The 16,154-nt window shown below is 53.4% G+C and overlaps 2 protein-coding genes across 2 annotated transcripts in view; one reads left to right on the top strand and one right to left on the bottom strand.

The window, feature by feature from the left end:
* Nucleotides 1–2,872: 2,872 nt before the first annotated feature.
* FPGS (folylpolyglutamate synthase) lies at nt 2,873–11,741 on the top strand. The gene is made up of 15 exons (XM_007944302.1): nt 2,873–3,010; nt 4,193–4,321; nt 4,418–4,471; nt 4,556–4,620; nt 6,551–6,665; nt 6,811–6,888; nt 7,020–7,081; nt 7,192–7,294; nt 7,586–7,663; nt 7,914–8,061; nt 8,147–8,236; nt 9,086–9,236; nt 9,415–9,490; nt 10,379–10,445; nt 11,332–11,741. The coding sequence occupies exons 1-15, from the start codon at nt 2,873–2,875 to the stop codon at nt 11,739–11,741; spliced, it is 1,764 nt and encodes a 587-aa protein (XP_007942493.1).
* Nucleotides 11,742–13,584: 1,843 nt separating this feature from the next.
* The window catches only part of ENG (endoglin), a 38,072-nt gene continuing 35,502 nt past the window's right edge, over nt 13,585–16,154 (bottom strand). The window contains exons 12-16 of the mRNA XM_007944300.1: nt 15,765–15,881; nt 15,171–15,422; nt 14,994–15,048; nt 13,837–13,938; nt 13,585–13,709 (exon numbers count right to left, since the gene is read on the bottom strand). Coding sequence (XP_007942491.1) covers nt 13,585–13,709; nt 13,837–13,938; nt 14,994–15,048; nt 15,171–15,422; nt 15,765–15,881 — 651 coding nt within the window. The remainder of the gene's footprint in view (nt 13,710–13,836; nt 13,939–14,993; nt 15,049–15,170; nt 15,423–15,764; nt 15,882–16,154) is intronic.

The raw sequence follows: 16,154 nt of genomic DNA, 5'->3' as shown, positions 1-16,154 counted from the left end.
CTTAGAACCCACTGCTGTCAAGTTGATCCCAACTCATAGTGACCCTATAGGACATAGCAGAACTGTTCCATACGGTTTCCAAGGCTGTAATCTTGATGGAAACAGACTGCCACATCTTTCTCCGACGGAGCAACTGGTGGGTTCAAATAGCCAACCTTTCCATTGGCAGCTAAGCACTTAACCACTGGTCCACCAGGGCTCCTTAAATGTCTTAGAGGGAGCCCTATTAGCAGGGACTGTTTACCTAATAGGCAAGGTAAACCCAGGCTTACTTGTGTTTACTGATTATTCCTCAGTGAATAATTTCATTTTTTTTTTTTCTCCCCTAACCATTTCAAAGATTCTGCTTTAGGTTTGACTGGCATGTGTTCCTCCCTCAACCCCACAGTACCTTCCTACAGAATTTGAGTCTCTTTTCAAATTTACAATTCCTGACAGTCAAGGAGTACCCAGTAAGGAAGGGAAGATGTGGTGAAAAACATGTGACACTATTTACTACTGATTAGTAAGTAACCACAAGTAAGCCCATGCTTACCTTAATCACTGGGTAATCTGCCCCTGCCTATATGGTTATTATTGAGTAAGAAAGTTAAGATGCAGAAAATGGTCCTTTGCATTGACAAGACCTTACAGATGTCAGTCTGATTTCAGGAGCATTGAAAAATACAGGATACATTCTTGGTTATCAACAAGTGTTACTAAGCTAGATAGTATGGAGTTGTGGGAAATAAGCAAAAGAAAAATGTAACATTTCTTTATCATTTTTGTTCATTTACTTAAGTTATATGCATGTATACATATATTTGGAATACCTGAGTAGCACACATGGCTCACCTATTAACCAAAATGTTGGTGATTCAATCTACCCTGAGACACCTCAGAGAAAAAACCTGCCAGTCTGCTTCTGAAGGTCACAGCCAGGGTTCCTCAGAGCACAGTTCTCTGAAACACGTGGATCAGATTTGACTCAACAGCAACTGTTGTTGTTGTTGTTATGTGCCGTCGAGTCAAACCCGACTCATAGCGACCCCTCCTTGGGTTTCCGAGGCAGTATCACTACGGAAGTAGGATTGCCCAACCTTCCTTCCGAGGAGTGGCTGGTGGGTTTGAACTGCCAGCCGTCTGGTTAGCAGGCAAGTGTCTTAGCCACTATGCTACCAGAGCTCCCCAACAGCAACTAGTTGATGTATAAAACCACTAAAAACCAAACTCACTGCCACAAAGTCGGTTCCAACTCACAGCAGCCCCCACTGGGTTTCCAAGGCTATAAATCTTTACGGAAGCAGATCACTTCATCTTTCTTCCACAGCTGGTGGGTTGGAACCAAATGCCTTAAGCATTATACCACCAGAACTCCTTTGGTATATGTATAACTGAAAAAAAAAAAAAAGACCAAACTCACTGGCCTATCAAGTCAATTTTGACTCATAGTGACCCCCATTGGGTTTCTGAGGCAGTAAATCCTTACAGAAGTAGATTGCCCCATCTTCCTTCTGCAAATGGCTGGTGGGTTTGAACTGCCAACCTTCTGGTTAGCAGTCAAATGCCTTAGGCACTATGCCAACACAGCTCCTTTAGGTACATATATAGACACAGTTTTTTAACGATTGAATAAAAAGAAGAGGAAACCAAAAAAAGGAAAGGATGTCTTTATCTCTTGCTGGAGAGCCAGGGGTGGGGTTGCTCCTAACAGTGATGTGAAGAGCAGAAGCTCAAACAATAATGGGACCTCCCCATCGCCTCAGTCCCATCCTCACTAGCTTAAATCCCGTCAGCCTTTTGAAGGATTAGCTGGGGGATGGTCCCTCGAGCTCTATTTGCAGCCCCTGACCCCTTTCTGGGCACAGGTTTTCTCAATTGTAAAAAGAGAATCATCATGTTACTTTTTCAGCATAACAGCTGGAGTCAAGAAGGACACAGATAGGGGGAATTCTGAAAACTCCAAAACAAACAGAGGTCGGGTCCTCTTCACCCATAGGTAGGTTAGGTGACTGCACCGCTCCAGGTGGTCCCTGGAATCCATTTTCCTCACAGCAGCAGTGGGAGGGATCTCCCAAAGCACAGATCTGATTTTGTCATCTCTTCTTTAAAACCATTTTATTGTTCTCACTATATAATCCACACTCAGAGTACAAGGCCCAACCCGTAGGATGTGTCCTCCCTGTACTCAGGAAGAACCAGGCCCAACTAGGCCTAAATGCAGTTGCCATGGGTGCCCGGTTCTCAACCTCTGCAATTTATTGCTTTGCACACATGGTTCTCTCTCTTTACCTGGAAACCTCTCCCCCATCCTGCAGGCCTCAGCCAGAATGCCACTTCCAGGAAGCTTTCTCGGGCTCCCAGAGTCCGTTAGGGCCCCAGTAGCGTAGGTGCCTGGCTTTTAGTCCACCTCCTACAATTAAGGTGTCCGATTAGGAGGGCAGAGGCCACATCGCCGCTACCTCCGGTCTTTGCGTTTAATCGGGACATCTCCGGGCCAGGACTCCATGATTTCAAGGTATTGGCCAGATCTTGTCAGTCCATCCCTCTCGGGGCTAGTTCTGGCCTAAAGCACAGGCTGAGGGCTACCCACTGCGATAGGCTATTCTTAGGGGTGCAGCGGGGTTCTTGGGAGGATTGTGTACCTCTACGGGAGAAGCGGCTCCACGGAGAATGCCCCTCATTAACATGGGCGAAGCTCCTCCGACCGGTTCTGAGGATTGCCCCGCAATAGGATGGCGCCTTCGCAAGTTACTGGATTCTTATTGGTGCCGGCGGAGTGATTGGGCGGCACTGATTGGTGGACGGCGGGGGCGCGTTAGGCCGGGGCGGGGCAAAGCGGGGCGGGGCGTCTCCCGCGCCAGCCTAGCGTGCCCTCGTCTACGCCGGGAGTATGTCGCGGGCGCGGGGCCACCTGCACTCAGCCCTACTCCTGGCAGCGGTTACTGCACGCGGAGCAACTACCGGGGTCGGTGCGCGGCGAGGGTTAAGCGCGCGGCCGGCGCCACAAGAGCCCGGCATGGAGTATCAGGTATCTCGTGGGCTTGGCGGGAGGTCATGCGAGGACACGTGAGCCGGGCCTGAGTCACTCAGCATCCGGGCGCCACCCGCTGAGTCGGGGGGACTAGACGTATAGGACTAAGGTTAGAGGGTTGGGGATATCCTGGAGTCTGGGGATGGAGATAGGGAGTAGAAAGTTAGGCCCGGGCCGCAGGATCAGGGAATTCTGAGGCTAAGGGAAGGAGCACCCTGTGATACACCGACCCGGTGGTCCAGGGGCTCAGCTGGGGTTCTGGAGTTCCAGTGATCCTGGAGTCCGAACCCTCAGTGCGAGGTGAGGGGAGAGGAGGAAGGGATCCAGGAATTCAGACTTGAAGGATCAGGAAGTATAAATCTGGGGGTGGAGCTCAGGATTTAGAGAAATGGGGATCCAGGGGCCTGGAACTGGGGGCAGGCAAAAATCCTGGGGAGCCCACAACTCTTGGAAACAGAAAATTTCTGTATGGTGCTGTGCCAGAAACTAGTTGCTAATGGGAATGGGAGAAGGGGGGGTGTAGGGTGTTGTGGGTTGGACCACCCACCAGCCAGACACTGAGGTCCTGAGAGCAAGAGACACTATATCTGCTGCCCGAGGGGAAATAATAAGCGCCCGCCCCCAGTGTGAGTGCACATGAGGTGGACCTGCCTTCCTTCCTGCCTGGGTGACCCTGGCACACCCTTCCTCCGTCTGAGCCTTTTTCTCTCTCCCACCCGGTTGCTTCAAGCAGTGCTTCTCTGGGTCACAATCGGGACTGTCACAGTCCTCAGCGTTAAGTGTGAACACTTCCAGGAATTCCAGAACCCTAGTGTGGTCCCCCTCCGCCCCCCAGTCTTCCGCCTCCTGGCGCCTACCCTAGTAGGTGCCCAGTGCAATGACGGACCCCATTGGAGGAGATGAGGGAAAGAGCCCGAAAGCAAGGCTAGCCCCATTAGACAGTCATGCCATTTGTTTGGTCTGGCACTCCCTAGGTGGGGCTGACTGCTCCAGGCTCCTATTTCTGTCAGAGCTGGAAAGACACCACTTCTCTCTCTCCTGTTGCCTAACCTTTAGGCAGGAGGGAGAGGGCTGGCATCACAGGCTTGGAACCCTGTCCTGGCCACTGGTGTCCAGGTACCTTATATCAATGGACCCCTAGCAATCCTTAACCTGCTGCCTGGGAACTGTGGTTGTCAGGATGCTGTGCGCACACTCAACACCCTGCAGACCAATGCTGGTTACCTGGAGCAAATGAAGCGTCAGCGGGGTGACCCCCAGACACAACTGGAAGCCATGGTGCTTTATCTGGCACGTAGTGGGCTGCAGGTAAGCAGGGCTGGATAAGCAGGGCTTGTGACCCCACCTTTCCACCCCTGTCTGTCATTCGCATGACTGAGGCAAGGACCTTGTCTTTCTGTCCAGGTGGAGGACTTAGACAAGCTGAACATCATCCACGTCACTGGGACCAAGGGGAAGGTAAGGGGGAGGACTTGGGGATACGGTATCAGCTTAGTGGCATGATGGGGTGAGGTTTGCCCAGACAATACCTTTTCTCTCTAGGGTTCCACGTGTGCCTTCACTGAGCGGATCCTCCGAAACTATGGCCTAAAGACAGGATTCTTTAGGTACTGAGGTGTGGAGGGATATGGTTTCTTCTAGCTGGGAGTCTGTGGAACCAGCCAGCACCCCAGGCCCAGGCTCACCCCCCAGGAGCTCAGCTGCATGCCTGTCATCTGAGTGTTTATTAATTTAACAGACATTCAGTTAGCACTTAACCTTATTGACCCACGTGTGTGGCAGTCCTTAATTTTCATAATGAAAGAATGTTGGAAGGGAAAGGCAACTTGACTATATAAGCAAAAGACATAGCTAGAATAGTCAGATGTCTTTTTATTAACTTAAATTCCACATACAATTTTTAAATCACATAGAGCTTACTCTTTATTTTTGTCTTTGAGGTAAGGAGCAGAAAGCGTGGCTTAAACGTTATGGATAGTTCTTGGAGTCCCTGGGTGGTATAAATGGTTAATGTGCTGAGCTGCTAAAGGAAAGGTTGGAGGTTCAAGTCCACCCAGAGGCATCTAGGAAGACAGGCCTGGTGATCTACTTCTGAAAAGTCAGCCCTTGGAAACCCCATGGAGCACAATTCTACTCTGACACACATGGGGTTGCCATGAGTCGGAGTCAGTTTGATGGACAGCAGTTGGTTTAGTTATGGCATCCATATGTAGACAGTGGGGGTGGGCAGCAGAACGGAGGCCTCCACGCTGCCAGCTTTCGCTGTGGCTTAGGCCTCGACACAGCACCCTCTCTTCATTACAGCTCAGGCATCCAGACTGACACACAGGATCAGAGGTCAAATCTGGGTCCCTCTTGCCTGTGTTGTACACACCTCTCCAGTTACCATAACAGCAGTTTTTGTCCTTGTGGTTGAGGCATTTAAGATTTTTCCCTCCTTTTATTTTACCAGTTCTGTCAGCTGATCATCAACATCTCAAACTAGCCAAGGTCATTTCAGGCCAAAATACTTCCCCCAAATAGTTCTTCATTCAAATAAAGAAATGAAGAGAAGGACTTGTAATATGAGAGGGTCTATGAGGACTCAAATATTAGACAACAAGCTGTCTTTTAAAATAATTTTTCCAGGTAAAAGCCATAAGCTACAACTTTGGCCCATGGATCATTGTGGGCCAGCTGGGAGGGATGCCGCTTGAACCCAGCAGATCTGGCCCTGCCTTTGGGGGCTGAAAGGCAGTTGTTATAGGTGCAGATGTTAACAGTGACTGATTGATGTATCATGGGGAAAAGCACTCGAGGGGGTGCTGCTAGAGCCCAGAGAACGGGCCTGGCTGGCTTGGAGAGTGGGGGCTGGGTGTTTCTGGAAGAAGGGCCATCTTAGTCCAAACCTGTAGAGCAGGTGGAAGCGAGCCAAGTGAAACAGGGGAGGCAGGTGCGGAGGCTGGAGATAGAAAGGCAGAGGGGGCTGGAGGAACTGAAAGTGGTCCTGGTTGAGGGAGCTAGGGGCACAGGAGAGGTGAGGCACAGTGGTGCCTTGGAGGCCTTAGTGAGGAGCTGGGGCTTGCTTTTTTTTTTTTTTTTTTAATTTTTATGTGATTTGGGTGAAAGTTTACAGAGAAAGTTTATTTTCTATACAGCAGTTCATACACATTTTGTCTCATGACATTGACTGGAGTTTCCCACAGTGTAACAGCTCTCTTCCCCCTTTCTCCCCATAGTTACCTCTTCCCTATGTCCTTTGCTCCCATGCAGTCTTGCCCCTCGAGCTGCCCTTCTGTTCTCCCACGACTGATCACTCCAAGTAGTGTATCTACCTGATGTAATTGTTCAGCCCTTATGATTATCTTTTATGGCTGGAAGCCACAGGAGTGAGTTTAATACCAGAGAGCTGGGGCTTTCTTGAGAGTACTAGAGTTTCCAGCAGGGAAGTGACAAGTCAGATTTGTGTTTCCAAAAGAAGGCAAGGCTGACTGCAAGGTGGGAGAAGGCCTGGGGAGCTCGGGAGGGGAGTCCCGATGACCCCAGGTCTCCCGGCAGCTCTCCCCACCTGGTGCAGGTGCGTGAGCGGATTCGCATCAACGGGCAGCCCATCAGCCCTGAGCTCTTCACCAAGCACTTCTGGCACCTCTACCACCGCCTGGAGGAGACCAAGGTGTCCATGCCGGAGGGCTGAGGGTGGGCCGGGTAGCAGCACTGGAGTGGGTGGATGGGCCCAGAGGGCACTGCATGTCAAAGAACCCTGTGTGCTGGAGGAGGGGCTGCAGGCCTCCAGACCCTGACGTGTTCCTGTGCCACAGGACGGCAGCTGTGTCTCCATGCCTGCCTACTTCCGCTTCCTCACGCTCATGGCCTTCCACGTCTTCCTTCAGGAGAAGGTGCGTGTCTGTTCCCCACAATCCTGCGTCTGAGGCCCTAGGGAGGCAATCTCAGAAGGCTGGGGGCTCCCTGTGTCCACATGGTATCTGCGTACCCTGTGCCCCTTGCCATGCCCTCTGGTCCTCTGCAGGTAGACCTGGCGGTGGTGGAAGTGGGCATTGGTGGGGCTTACGACTGCACCAACATCATCAGGTGACAACAGCTACTTGGGATGAGGACTGGGGTGTTGGGAGCCCTGGCTTTGCCCATTGCCTGGCAACTCAGGGCGGGGGTGTCACACACAGCCTTTTTGTCTTCTGTAGGAAGCCTGTGGTGTGTGGGGTCTCCTCTCTTGGCATGGACCACATCAGCCTTCTGGGGGACACGATGGAGAAGATCGCATGGCAGAAAGGGGGAATCTTTAAGGTGACCATTGAGGCTGGGGAGAGGGGAGGTAAATGGAACATCTGGGCCTGACCCTCAGGCTCAGGGAAGCAAGGCTGACTCAGGACAAGGTCCTGGGCATCTGCAGGGTGACAGGCAAGTGGAACCTCCTTTCTGCCTTCTGTCTCTCCATTGCAACATGAAAGACAAGGGTTTCCCATAGCCCTTTGTGGGGAGGTGAAGTGAGTGGCTCAGACCCAGGATGTGGGACCAGAATTGGAAGGGTGAAGGACCCGGGGCCAGCCCTGTCTTCCTGTCCCTGACTCCCTACAGTGTGGCGTTCCCGCCTTTACTGTGCTGCAGCCCGATGGTCCCCTGGCAGTGCTGAAAGAGCGTGCCCAGCAAATCTCAGTGAGTCTGATGGGATGGGTACCTTGACTGGGCAAGTAGTTGATCCTTTCTGGCCTCAGTTCGCTCATCTGTGGAGTGGGAACTGGGCCAGCTGCTTATCCAGCTGGAATACATCTTGGTTCTGGGAGCAGGACCTGGTGGGTTCTGGTCAATGGGGGATGATGAGAGGGCTAACACAACAGGGAGGAGGCTCCTGGCCAACGTGGCAGTGGTAGCTTCCTTGACCAGCTGCCTTCCATCTCCTGTGCAGTGTCCTCTCTACCTGTGCCCGTCACTGGAAGTCCTAGAGGAAGGGGGACCACCACTGACCCTGGGCCTGGAGGGGGATCACCAGCGGTCCAATGCCGCCTTAGCCTTGCAGCTGGCCCGCTGCTGGCTGCAGCGACAAGACCACCCGGGTAAGTGGGCAAGTGAGTGGGTGGGCATTGGCTCCTGTCTGTAAGGGTCCTGAGCACACCTGGTCTCACTCCCTTGTCCCCACAGACATAGGGGAACTGAAGGTGTCCAGTCCTGGTCTCCTGCGGCAGTTGCCCCTGGCACCCGTGTTCCAGCCCACACCCCACATGAGGCATGGTGAGTGGGATCTTCCTGCCCAGCTTGTCTTTGTGTCCCTTCAGATATTTCTTTTGGTTTCCTGTTGGGGAGAGGTTGAGTCAATTTGAACTGGTGCCTGAGGGCCCTACAACCAGTCAATCTCTGTGACTTTGAGTTTGTGGATTGTCCCTGAGCCTCAACTTCCTTATTTGGCAAATGAGATAGTGAAAGGACCTGTTGCAGAGAGGTGCTGTGAGGATTTAGTAAGGTGACATGGCTAAGGTCTGAGCCCAGGCATGATGGATGTGTAGGATAAAGTGTCCAGCCAGTGGTAGCTGTTACTACTGTCATTTCATTATCATTGTCATCAGACCATGACGTTCCTGAAAATGGTAACACTGTCATTTGCTTTGCCATCTCCAAAGCTGTCAGCACATAGTAGGTGCTCCTGATTGTTAAACCCCTTCATCAGATGGTTCCAGTGTTTGCACTGTGTGCCAGGCCCTGTGTCAGGGTAATTAGAAGATTCTGGAACCAGTCGACTTTCATATCCAACCCCAATCCCATGACTCACTTGCTCTGTGACCTAACTTCTCTGAGCTAAGGATCTTCCAACTACAAAATGGGAATAACACGATGGCATCTCTCTCAGGGGTGCCTGGATGATTCTACCAGGTCAGGCAGCCAGAGCACTTGCTGACTGGTGCCCACTAAGAGGCTTATGTGATAATCATCCCTAGAGAGCTCAGAAAAGGCAGCCCTTGAACAGTGGGGCTGCTGAGAGTAGGGAGAGCCTGTTCCAGGATGGGTCCTAGTGGGGGACTGGGGTGGGAGAGGACATGGGTAGGGAGGAGACAACTGAAGGGCTGTCTTACCTTCTGCCTCCAGGGCTTCAGGACACAGAGTGGCCAGGCCGGACCCAGGTTCTGCGGCGTGGGCCCCTCACCTGGTACCTCGATGGTGCACACACGGCCAGCAGCGTGCAGGCCTGCGTGCGCTGGTTCCGCCTGGCACTGCAGGGTCAGGAGAGGCTGAGCAGGTTAGTACTGGGCAGGGGCGGAGCTGAGGCAGGACAGGGCCCAGCAGAGGGGTGAGGTCTCAGGTAAGGGGATGGGACTGGCCAGTGGAGAGAGGTGGGCCTGAGGGAAGGGTTGGGGTGGGGCTGGCAAAGAAGTAGGGGATGGAGAGGGCTTTCTGACCTCTCCCTTTCTCCCCAGTGGGCCAGAGGTACGTGTCCTGCTTTTCAATGCCACCGGGGACCGGGACCGGGCAGCCCTGCTGAAGCTACTGCAGGTGAGGGGCTTCACTGGTGGGGGGGGGGGTCTGCTGTAGGTAGCCCAGGGCTGGCGCTGCCCGTCTTTGACTATTGCCCTGGGCTAGTCCCTTCATCCTTTGCCTCATTCTCCTCAACTGTAAAGTGAAGTCATTCCCTCACTTATGGATGGTGTTAAGGAGCCCTGGTGGTGCAGTACGTAAGGCATTTGGCTGCTAACCAGAAGGTCAGTGGTTCAAACCCACCTGCAGCTCTGTAGGAAGAAGATGGGGCAGTCTACTTTCGTAAAGATTTAGAGCCTTGGAAATCCAATGAGGGTCGCTGTGCGTTGGAATCAACTCAGTGGCTGTTGAGTTTGGTTTTTTTGGTTTATGGATTGTGTTGATTAAATGTACAAACACCAGACACATGGGGAGGTCTGGTCATTGCATATGACCCTGGGCCAAAGATGTCATTTCCCTGAGGCTGCCTTCGGCTGTTAGGGCTGAAGTGCCTGCTAGGTTCTTCATCTGGCTCTTCACTCCCGTTTCACAGACGAGAGAGGCTGAGACTCTTCTTCGTAGCCCGTTTGTACAGACAAAGGCTTTTCTCCAGTCTGGATTGAGGGCCTGCTTACTAGCTGAGTGGTTTTAAGCCAGTGACTCCCTACCAAACCTCAGTTCTCCCATGTGGTGGGCAGTGTCTTTGCTATCCAGGCCACAAGCCAGGCAGGGTACACGGAGGTGGATTTAGAGGTGGTCAGGGAACTGAAGTGCTGTGGTGTGGTTGGGTGTTTGCAGCCTTGTCCCAGTTCAGCCGGGGTTTGGGGCTAGGGGGCGACATCTCCAGAGATGGAGGCTCATGTGGGAGTTGGATTGGGAACGTCCTCTCTGGCCTCCAACACCAAATCTACCCCCTTGATCTTTTAGCCCTGCCAGTTTGACTATGCTGTCTTCTGCCCCAACCTGACAGAGGTGTCATCCACAGGCAATGCAGGTGAGGGGGCAGGGCACTATAGGGCCTGAGGTGGACTGCTCTGTTGGTGACAGTGGGGGCTTCTAAGCATAGAACTGGAAGTCTAATGGATTATATAAATATCCTCTGGTACATTTAAAATTTGGCACCATGTGGCTGCAATACTATAAAACAATTATCTGAAAATGCAGTTTCAAAATGCAGGTTACAGCCCACTAATGGTTCTTGAAATAAATTTAGTGAATCTTCACCAGCATTTTATTTTAAATAGGATAGAAATTATCAGTGTGCATTGTGTGAGGTAAGGGTGGGTACTATTTCATGAAGATTCTGTTCCAGGTGTACACACACACGTACACATAACATACTGGATTGTGATGCAAAAATGTATGTGTGGTTTTGTTTTTTTTAAAAAACATTTTGTATAGCACCTTTTATTTTTACAAGATACTTTCATATCCATTGTCTCTATTGATCTCAGAAGATTTATGTGAAAATGTGAAATGTCTTTTTCCCTGTGGGTTGTAGTCAAAAAGTTTGCTCTCGTGTGAAAAACACAGATGCTCAGGTCCCACATCAGCCTGTCCAGGGAAAGGCCAGAAATGTGCATTTTTAACTGACTTCCTCCGAGGTACTTAAACCTAGCTGGGGATGGACCCCAGTTAACAGTCCATTTTTCAGATGAAGGCACAGCCTGGGGTGGGGAAGTGGTGTTCAGTGTGCAAAAGCCCCATCTTTGGAGCTAGATGCACTCAGTAGCTCTGAGATCTTGGGCAAGTCACTGAACCTCTGTAAGCCTCAGTTTTCTCATACAAGCCACTGTGAGGACTGCTAGAGGGTATGTTGGATGACGCAGTAAAAGGCCTGGACCAGAGCAGGTGCTCCTGACACATCCTCTGCCTTGCAGACCAGCAGAACTTCACAGTGACACTGGACCAAGTGCTGCTCCGCTGCCTTGAACACCAGCAGCACTGGAGCAACCTGGCTGAAGAGCAGGCCAGCCCGGACCTCTGGAGGTCTCCCGGCCTGGAGCCTGGTGGCCCCACGCACCTGCTGCTGGCACCCCGACCACCCCACGCCCACAGCACCAGCTCCCTTGTCTTCAGCTGCATTTCCCATGCCTTGCAGTGGATCAGCCAAGGCCGGGACCCCGTCTTTCAGCCACCCAGTCCCCCACGGGGCCTTCTCACCCACCCCGTGACAAGCAGTGGGGCCAGTGTACTTCGGGAGGCTGCCGCCATCCATGTGCTGGTCACGGGCAGCCTGCATCTGGTGGGTGGTGTCCTGAAGCTGCTGGAGCCCTCCCTGTCCCAGTAGCTGAGGCAGCGGGGTTGGAGGTGGGCCTGCCCACACCTGCCCTGCGTTCTCTCCGGAACTATACTCGGTGCCTTTTGTTTTCTGCTGTCCTGGTTCTGTCTACACAGATCTGGGCACTGGGCGGTAGAGAGGGGACTAGAGAGGGGAAGGCTGGAAGACCTCTCTGTCACTGAGCCTGGGGTGCCCTCAGCCTCAGTGCCTGCTCTGTGCCTTGGCCTCGCCCTCAAATGTGTCCCCTCTCAGCTGAGTCATCCAGGGGGCTTCCCAGTTCTCCCACTATTATAGCAGGCCTGGAAGCCCAGCCCATCTTCCCCCCACACCTCACTGCCTCCTGGCTCAGACCCAGTGTATTGTGTGAACTGCCTGGCCAAGCCTGGGGTCCCACCGGGTGCCCATGATGGGATTTCCTCCTTCCAGTGCCTTCTGGGAAAGCAGAGGACACCTGCCTGGAGCCCCTTGGGGACAGAGGGTAGAGGATGGTTGCAATAAATTAAAGTTTTTTTTTTTTTTTTAAAGAAATGGCAGAACCTGTGATTTTCCTGATCTCTAGCTCCCTTAGCATACAATAGGGGGTGAGACCACAGCTGGTACAGGTACTGGATTGTGTAGGAGCCTGGCTGTGTGGTCTGGGACAAATCTTTCCCTCTCTGAGCCTCAGCTGTCCTGTGCAATGAGAAGGCTGGACAAATACCTTCCTGCTTTCTGGACCTCTTCACAGAGACCTTGTGACTAAGGAATTATACCCACTTAACAGATAAGGTCCCTGTGACTAGCTTAAAGTAACCATGGGACTTGCCAGCAGTCACACAGCCAGTAAGTGGCAGGTCCAGGATTTGAAACCAGAGCCTGTGTTGAGAACTCCAGAGCCAGGATGTCAACAGGGCCTCCTGATTTTTGGTTTCTTACAGCCCTGGTTCCAGAGATTTGCTTCCAAGTGAGTGAATGAGAGTGGCAGAGGGAGAATTGGGTTTTGTCCACACCTCCTGTGGCCTGGCTGCCTGTTCCTGTTTAACATGAGGATGCCCTGCCTGCAACCAGGCTCGGCCATTGGGGGCTGAGGACAACAACAGCCCCATTCTGTGCCCCAGCCCCTCCTGTACCCCCACACATACCCTATCACACGCCCCCATTTCACCCTGCCAGCACTGGTTTCACGGTCTGATTTATTATCGGCGGGTATACGGGGTGGGTCCCTGCCAGGCAGCTTGGCCACTCCCCATCAGCTGCCCACCTGATGGCTGGGTGGGGGTCTCTGTGTGGCAGTTGCAAGGAGAAGCTAAGGCCTTCCCCACTGCCACCGTCTGGCCTTCCAAGCTGGGGAACCCCGGGCTTCTGTTTTCCCCACCAAGCTGTGCCAGTACAGGTGTGGAGGCTGCTGGGCCAGATCCGTGTGGCTCTGGGCTGGACCGTCTTTCGTTCCCAAGGAGGAGGCACTGTTGGGGCCTCAGTGGGCTGGATTGAGTCTGGTTCAAGTTCTCATCTCCCACTCAGCCCACTTCAGTGAATGGGTTAAAATGACAGGAACTCAGGTTCCTACAACAATGTGGACATACAGGGCAGTGGTTTCTCTCTCCATGGTCCTGGGCAGCCGTACCCCAGACCCACTGGGTTTGAAGGTTCAGTGAGGTGGAGGGACCCCAAGGTGTTCCAAGCTGGTGCTCCTGCTGACAGGCCTTGTGAGAGTCGGGAGGAGAGGGTACAGAGGGCATGGTCCAGCCCTGGTTGAATAGAGGAGCTGGAGTCCGGAATGAGCCTGTGGTCAGTGGTTCCCAGCTGGTGGCTGCTCAGTCTCTCCTGCTGGGCGAGGGCTGTCTGGGTGGCCCCCAGGGGTCCAGGCTGGGGGTTAAGCCATGCTGCTGGTGGAGCAGGGTGTGCTCTGGGTGCTCCCAATGCTGGGGTTGGTGCTGCTGCTCTCCGAGGAGGCCGGAGCAGCCACGGCCACCACAGGCTCCCGCTTGCCAGGGGGATCTGGGGGCGGGGCAGGGGTGGAGGTCAGGGCCCCAGCCAGGACTCCCCACTCCCCCAGAGGCTTCACTGGGCTCCCCCAGGGGTGGAGGGGCCCTGAGCACTCACTACAGGGAATTGGGATACTCACGGGTATGGGAGTAGATGTACCAGAGCGCGGCGGTGAGCAGAGCCCCGATGAGGAAGGCGCCGAAGGTGATGCCCAGCACAGCAGGCAGGACGAGCCCTTTGTCTGCAACAAAAGGAGGGTGGGCTGTGATCAGCGCTGCCCCTCCTTCCTGGGCCCAGCCCTGGCCCTCCACCCTGTCGTGCTGACCTGGAACAGGGGCTTTGGTGCCAGTCACAGCTCAGCCACTCACCCTGACTTCTCTGAACCTCATCTAGCAAATGAGCTCATCACTCCCATGCGTGGCACTAAGCTACAGTTGCTATGACAACTGTATGTCATCCAGGCCTCTTGTGCAATACCTTTGCCTCTCGAGGCTAATGAAGAAGTTTTTTTCAGGAAGAATGGATGGTGTAATGTGGACAAAGACAGTGCAGCCTGGGAGTCCAAAGCCTGTCCGGGCCTGCTGTGTGACCTTAGGTCAGTCCCTGCCCCTCTCTGAGCACCATACTCTGAGCTCTTCAGCTCTGCTCTTGGGTTGTTCCAAGCCTCATGACTACCACACTCCTGACTCCTGTGTGACTATGGGCCAGGTAGCCTCCCCATGGGCCTCCAAACTCCCAGCTGTGCAGTGAGCTTAGTAGCCCCACTTTGGTGGTCATGGGCTGGGGCTGGGGTGGCAAAGAGGTGGGTGTCCCCCACCTCAGCCCCTAGTGTCAGGGACGCTTTCTGTCTGATGGGCACGTAGGCCCAGAGGTACACAAACAAATGGGCTGAAAGGCACTGGGCTGAAGGGGCATCCTCCATACTGGGGTGGAACCCTCTCCAGCAGACAACGGGGCCCCACTCCAAGAAGACATCTGTTCCACCTGAGAGACTTGACTCCAGGAGGCCATCCCCCCAACCAACCCTGGAAATTGAGAAGAGCACTACATGGGGAGCTGGAGGCCTGGGATCGAGTCCCGGGCTGGTCATGAGCAGAGTCTTGGTCTATAAGATGCAGCTGTGGATCCTAGCTTAGGCTGCTAGGACTCTGTGGAGCCCTCAACCCATCCCTCTCCACAAGGTTACTCTCTCGGAGATCCTTCCTGCTGTGTGCCTTGGGGCCATCCTGTTCCTCACACCCCCACTCTGACTTTAGCCATTCGAAGGAAGCCAAGAGAAACCCAGAGGGAACTCACCAGTCAGGCCAGGGCTGATGATGTTTAAGTGCACGGACACAACTCTCTGGACTTCCTGGGAGAGGAGGAGACAGTGGTATGTGGCATAGCTTTGGAGAGGCAGGTTCCAGGCTCAGTGGCTCTGGACCCTGGCTTGTCACAGCCCACCTTGGAGCCTTGGATCCAGGCCTCACTCACCTGGGACCGAGTCCTGGGATGCAGGCCTACGGTGCAGCTGAGGGTGCCAGCCTTGGGTGTGGGCACCATGTAGCCACGGAGGAGAAAGCTGAAGCGCAGGTCACCATCAGGGCTTGGGGGCAGCAGGCTGACACAGCTGCCCTTGGCTGCCTGGTTCTGGATGAGTTCCACAGTGTCTGCCTCAGGACCTAAGTCCAGGTGGCAGCTGTCTAGCTGGAACACAAGCTCAGAGATGGACTGGGACACGCTCAGCTGCACAGGTAGATAAGGAGATGAGGCACAATTACTCTTAACCCTCCATCATTACCTCCTCTCATGAAAAAAAGCTAGAATGATGAGTTCTTGCCCCTGAGGCCTAATGGTGGAAGGAAAGGCACGGGCCAGCGAGGAACAAATAAGGAAGAGAAGGGGGCGTTCCTATCAGTGTCTATGAGCTCGGTCTTTTCTGTCTATCCTCTCCCCCACACAGGTGCTGGCTCCCTCCTTCCTCTGGGAAGTTCAATCCTCATCTTCTCTGTTCTAATGGTAGAAAGAAAGGCGCATGGGAAATTCCAGGAGTTGTGGGCCTGAGGTGTGACGGGTTGAACTCAGCACCTGCACAAAGACCAGCTGCCCCAGCTCAATGGTGTTGGAGGCCTGGAGGAAGCTCGGGCTGAGGTAGAGGCCCAGCTGGAAGGAGAGGCTTTCCATCTTGATGCAGTGCACTTCTTTCTGTGGGGGGATGGAAGGGACACTTGGTAAGTCTGGAAGGCACCAGCAGGAAGGTGAGGGCTGGATGTGGGTAGCAGGCATCGTGGTCCAGGGCAACTGCCTCACCCTCATCCTTTTATTGAAGAAACTAACATTCAAGAACAATGTGGGACAAAACTCAAAATCATTTGGGGGGATAAAAAAAGGGGGGGAGACCAGGTTTGCTGGTCTGATAGAGCCTGGTGGAACCACTGAGACTATGGCCCCTAGCTGCCCTTCAGGTCTGGAATTGCA

The sequence above is a fragment of the Orycteropus afer genome, unplaced genomic scaffold (assembly GCF_000298275.1).
Source record: "Orycteropus afer afer isolate SDZICR_OR568_19922 unplaced genomic scaffold, OryAfe1.0 scaffold00123, whole genome shotgun sequence".
NCBI lineage: Eukaryota > Metazoa > Chordata > Mammalia > Tubulidentata > Orycteropodidae > Orycteropus > Orycteropus afer.
This window is presented reverse-complemented; position numbering and strand designations above follow the sequence as displayed.

Coding starts and splice junctions, on each gene's coding strand:
- FPGS (XM_007944302.1), top strand. CDS start 2,873: ATGTCGCGGGCGCGGGGCCACCTGCACTCAGCCCTACTCCTGGCAGCG. Junction 4,322..4,417: donor TGGCACGTAGTGGGCTGCAG/GTAAGCAGGGCT, acceptor CTTTCTGTCCAG/GTGGAGGACTTAGACAAGCT. Junction 8,237..9,085: donor CACACCCCACATGAGGCATG/GTGAGTGGGATC, acceptor TTCTGCCTCCAG/GGCTTCAGGACACAGAGTGG.